General features: G+C 40.5%; 1 protein-coding gene across 1 annotated transcript in view; it reads right to left on the bottom strand.

Moving 5' to 3' along the window:
- Positions 1–224: 224 nt before the first annotated feature.
- Positions 225–6,000, bottom strand: part of SMAD6 (SMAD family member 6) — a 110,375-nt gene continuing 104,599 nt past the window's right edge. Inside the window, exon 4 of the mRNA XM_027851424.1 lies at positions 225–1,163. Coding sequence (XP_027707225.1) covers positions 619–1,163 — 545 coding nt within the window. The 3' untranslated portion in view covers positions 225–618. The remainder of the gene's footprint in view (positions 1,164–6,000) is intronic.

Below are 6,000 nucleotides of genomic sequence, written 5' to 3'. Positions count from 1 at the left end.
CCTCAGAAATTATCTAGTACAAATTCCTTATTTTACAGAAGAGGAAAAAGAGGCCCGTAGAGATTATATGACTTGTTTAAGGTTATGCAGCTAATAAGTATTAGAACTAGAATTTTCGTCCATGGGTCATCCCCCTTTAAATTCAGTGCTCTCTCCATAACATCCCATTACCTCTCAATTTTTGTCTTTCCTTCTTAAGAAAAAAAAAAAGACTGTAGAGAAAATTCATAATGCGAATACTTTATTATCAATGAGTGACTGGTATTAGCTTTTTGTCTGGGTATTAATAATATTTCAAAAACCATACACCAAACCCAGGTTTTTTACCTAGTTCTGCTGTATCATTTTTTTTAAAAAATCTGTATTGAAAGAATTATATATAAGCCAAAGTGCGTTTTCATTTCTTTGTCCATATACACATTGCACCATACATAAATAATTACATTGTAAAATGACTCCATCATTACAAGTATAATATATATTTCCATATAATATATAAAACTTTATATTAAATCTAGGTAGATGATATTTGGGGTAGTCTGTGGGATTTTTGTCTTTTTTCTGTCTCCCTCCCAGGGGCTCTTCCTTCTCTTAGCTTTTCCTACTGGAGGCCAATTGTTATCTGTTGTTGCTGAGTAAAATCTCAAGCCAACAAGGGCAAGAGGTGATGAACTGTCTGGAGTAGCAGGGCCCCCAGCCCTTGGCAAAACTGATCCGCACGCTGTTGGGATCGTAGGGACCGTCGGCGTAATCCAGTTCTGTGGCGTGCTGCTGTAGGAGGCAAGACTTCTCAAAATCAAACACTTTGATGGAGTACCCCGGCATCACCTTGCGCACGATGAGAGTCCGACAGCTGGGAATGTCCAGTGTTGGGGAGTTGACAAAGATGGGGTGCTCGCCCCGGTTATATGCCCACACACCATCAGGCTCCTTGCTCAGGAAGATTCCATAGCCAATCTTGTTCCGGGTCCTCCTGACGGTCTCACTCCTGTGCTCGAGGTTGAGCTGTCCAAGGCAGAAGCCATTTCCTTGAGGTAGGTCATAGAAGATGCTGACGGACTGTTCATACACCGTATAGAGGCGGCCCACTCGGGTCCTATGCTCCCAGTAAGCAACATTACACCAGTGGCTCTGCTTCATGGTGTCAGGAGACATGCTGGCATCTGTGAGGACCAAAAAATAAATAAAGTCACTCATGCACTGGAAATATTAAAGGGAAATCAACCCAAGTCTTTTTTTGTGTGTCCATTATGTGGTCTCCCCACCACCTATACACATGACCCCAGGAATACAAGGAAATCTAAGACAGCACATGCTCCATTGAGTACAGTCAAGTACAAGAGTTCTAGGCTAACGAGAGTTGGTTCTTGGTTATAAGGACTACTGCTCCAATCTAAATTTAGAGGCTTCTTTTCACAATCTCTGTGCTCCTTCTAAAGGACTAATATTAAAGGTAAGAAGGTTCATCTGGACCAGGGGTGGGGAACCTGTGGCTTGAGGCCACATGTAGCCACCGAGGTCCTCGGATGCGGCCTTTCGACTGACTCCAAGTCTTACAGAACAAATTCTTTTATTAAGGGGATTTGTTCTGTGAAGTTTGGATTCCGTCAAAGGGCTGCACTTGAGGACCTAGAGGGCCACATGTGGCCTTGAGATTGCAGGTCCCCCAACCCTGATCTGGACAACTGAGGGTGGTCCATGACGCTGCTGCTGACATGGACAGTAGTGCCCCATCTTCAGGGATATCCAGCAGTGAAGGGGTCACAGTCTGCTTTCCAAGGGGCTAGTAAGGACTAGTCTACCTGAGGTTTATACTATCATGTCCTGTCTCTGGGTCTCAGTTTCCTCATTGGAAAAATGAAGGCATTGGACCAGTCTCTAAGGTCCCTTCCAACATAAAGAATTTTTTTCTATATACCTACTATCTAATGGATGACACCAACTTAATGGTGACTATTCTCCAAAAAGGCAACTACCCTTCCCAGCCTGACTCTTTAAGACACAACTCAAGGCAGGCAGGCAGTCTCAGTCTCTCTTTCCCTCTGACTAGGGAGAGCTCTCTATCCATTATGTTACACAGACTCATTATTTTGTATGTAGTTTGCATTTACTAAACGTGGTGAAGATGCTTCATGCCCTCCCAGTAGAATGGAAACTCATCGAGGGCAGGAATTATTTAATTGTTGCCTTTGTACCCCCAGTGCTTTATATAAGTGCTTGACAATAATGTCTGTTGAATTGAATTGAAATAAACTGACTCTTAGGGAAAAGTAAAATCCATTTCCCCAAACAGGTCAGGAACTTGGCCATATTATTAGCTAACCGAGGCATTCCTTGATTCTGACAACTGGGGAAAGCTATTCATCATCCTTCACAAGTCCTAGCTAAAGTAAGGGATTACTTAATCCCCTTTCCAAAAGGTCTGATGTCCTTCCTCATCACAGTCATGAGAATGCAGGTTAGTTAACAGGGGGCAGCCCCATATCTTTGAAGGAGGCAGAAGTGTAAGTGAAAAGAGTGTCCCTGCTCTCCAGGAGACACAGAAGAATCAGCTTCCAAAATACAGTTTAGCTGACTATGTACTAAAGTGTAATTTTAACACCAAACTGGAAAAGGATATTGTTAAAATAAATGGATGAAACTATAAATGTGTCACCCTAAAAAGTGACCTAGGAAGCTCAAGCAGATCTTCTCCTTTCCTGACGGACATTCAACGAACAGCTCTTTAAATATAACATTCATTCACTTGGTAAGTATAATCTGCCCAAATCTTTCACAGAGCACTGTGCATTAATAGACAAGGTAAAGTATACCTGTCTTAAGGAGCTTTCACCCTAACTAGTTAAAATAAACAAAAAATAACAGATAATATAAAACAGTACAATGCTTATTTTTGTGATAGACTATGAATGCTATAATAGTTTCAGAGGGGAAGAAACATAAGTTAGTTTAGGATGGTATGTCCATGGAAGGCATCATCATGGATGAAGTGAGAATTGATGGTGTAAAGCATTACCTAAGTGCTAAAAGGGGCAGAAAAAAGTATTTTTGTGTAAAAGAAAAGTTTATCAACTAGTAAAGGATTTGAAACACTGCCTGTGTCATAGCCGAACATTTTGATGCCTGAATGGAATAAGAACAGAACTCTGGTTTCATAAAAACTGTTTTTAAGACACACACACACACACACACACACACACAAATATATGTATGCATGTATATGTGTATGTAAGAAGAAACAGGGTTTTCAGATGGAATCTGAGCAGTTTTGGACAGAAAATGAACAGAAAATGAATGTGATAGCTATACACAGACACTGACATAGCTATATATGTATGTATGTATACATACACACACACATATATAAACATACTATACACACATAGACAGATCACAGAATAATATATTAAGAATATAGGGAGAAGCCTCATTTCTAGGTGAACAGTTTGATGGTTTAAAGGAACAGAGAAAGACCTTTTATTTGTTGAAAACTGGAAAAAAAAGTTAGTATAAGGAAATGGTTTCAATGATGCAAAATAAAATGTTGGATCATGTGGAGAACCTAAGAGCTTCACAGAACTATGGTCATTCATCTCATCTGCACATAATTATTTTACATCTTAAGGGGGTAAAACTTTTGAAGATAAGATATTATATAATCGATGGTTGAAGGATGGTTTTTAACAGTTCTGTTGAATTTGCTGAGAAAATTTGGTGAGTTGTTTTGTTACCATTTAAGTGAAAGGTAAGTCACTGAATGCCAGAAGACTGATTTATGCCAATGAAAAATTTAGAAGACAGAAGGCTAAGAAGCTAGAGTTTAGAGATTGAAGAACCTGGCTGCAGAAGCAGATTCAACAGGTGGTGAAAAGCTACTGTCTGAAGAGACCAGAAGCAGAAGTTAGGTGAGAAAAGGATTCAACTACGTGATTACTGATTAGTTGGAAAGACACCACCTCACTGAACAAGGGCTTCAGTTTCAGATATTGTTTTTCAGCATCCACAGCAGCCTAGGGGTCTGAAGTCTCTCAGATGTACCTGTTGCCTGTTTGCTGCTCCTTCCACATACATACATACGTACATGCATACACATACATCTAATGGGAAGAGAGGAAAAGTCAGTTTTTGTAACTGCTGTATGAGAAGAGTTTCTGAGATTTAAATGGATGTTCCAGTATCCTGATAAGCAAAGAGTGGGCTAAGCTTGTTTGCCTTGCTCTGGCCAATCTGAACTATTCTGCTGCAATCTGATTGGACAAGACCACATCCTGGTTAAGTGAATAGCTGGTGACAGTTGGGCTATATTGGCCAGAGACAGCCTGCCTACCAGATAAGCTTTGCAGTTTTCTGGCTTCAAAGGAACTGTCACCCAAATTAAGAGGTTAATACTTTCTAAAGACCCTTTTAAAAAAGATTGTAAATTAAAGAAAGTTTGCAAATGCCGAAGAGAAGAAGGAAGGGGAGGAGAGGAGAGGAAAGGAAAGGGAAAGGAAATTTACCTAGCTGGAGAACAGGGAGGACCAGAAGACAAGCAGGACACAAAGGAAACAGCTTTGTATGTCTATGTTCCTAAATGTACATATGATATCAAAACCTAAAGTCTAGAGTTGTGAGTTATAGTGAGACCACAGACGTTCCTTCCTTAGCTTGTCTCCCCCCCAGATACTGAATACATTGGTAAGAGAGTGTGACCCAGTTGGATTTATAGGTGGACTGTGATTATTCGTGCACTTGCTTTAATATAAAGACCTATAATGTTCTTATTTCTTGATTATGCTTAAAATTTCAAAGTACCATTATTGTGAATTGCTGGTTTGTGTGTAAATGGAAACACATCAGAAGGGACTCAAAAGCTAAAGTCATGAGTTTGTCTGAGTGTATACGTAAGGGTATATTCTCTCTTAATAGGCTTTAGCCCTAGAACCCTAAAGAGAATTTGAGTGTGACAACATGGTATTTTTCTGGGAACTTGGGCCAGCCAGTATAAGAGCAGGTTGGATTAAGTGCACTAACCCAAATAGCAAGCAGGTGCCTCAACACCCATGTGAAGAGTCTGAGCTGGCACAGTGGATATAGACACCTTTTTCCTGGTGTTGTATGTGCCTCTAGGAATGAAGAGAATTTGAATACGGAAAGGTTCAGGGGAAGACATTCCCAATACACACACTCTAAGGCACAGGATGATGAAAAGCTGCCTTCAGGAGAACTTCTTTGCTTTGGGTGCCCTCTGAAGCCAGGGCACAGCTCAAACAAGCACAGGTGCATTCAGGTTTGCTGCTTTTTGCCAAAACACTCAAGACCATTATCTTCATGTGGAATGAGCGCTCTAGGTGAAGAGAACCTGGCAGAGCAGCTGGGGGTAGGGTGGAGAATTTGGTGCGGCCAACAACAGAAGGGAAGAGATTTAATGAATGCTGCAAAATAAAAATCCACTCCTTAAATCACTCGGTTCCTCTGGTCCATATGCTGCCCACCAGCTTTCAAGTCCATGCCTGGCTAGGGATTGATTACACTTCTAATGTCAACTCTAATCATTCTCCGAATAAAGGCGGGTAAGCTTAGTTCAAACAGTCTTTATTGCCTGTCATAAATGATACATGTGAAATTCAAACACATTCAAATTTAAATTTCAGGGAAGAGCAGGGACCTATGCTCAGTCAATATTTTCGTATACTGACCTCTTGTAAGCAAAGGATTGGGTCTTAAGCTAACAAAATCACTATCCTTCACAAAAGAAATACAAACAAGGTATTTCTTAATGAAAGTGCTAATTGTCCTTCCCTAGCTTGAAAACAGAAAGTTAGGCCAAGTTCAGAATGCCAATGACTAATCTCCTTGCTGGATGACCCTAAAAAACTCTCCAACCCTAGCCATCATCAAAAAGAATGTATTATTTGTGCACATTGTTGTACAAAAGAGGAATATACCAGCAGAGGTCCTGACTGCTAAGGAGTTACATTTTAATGTGGATCCCCCACCTCTCAAGCCCAAAGCTCAGAT

The sequence above is a fragment of the Vombatus ursinus genome, unplaced genomic scaffold (genome assembly GCF_900497805.2).
Source record: "Vombatus ursinus unplaced genomic scaffold, bare-nosed wombat genome assembly UNPS02009205.1, whole genome shotgun sequence".
NCBI lineage: Eukaryota > Metazoa > Chordata > Mammalia > Diprotodontia > Vombatidae > Vombatus > Vombatus ursinus.
Note: the sequence above shows the minus strand (reverse complement) of the source record. Positions and strands in the feature narration are given on the sequence as shown.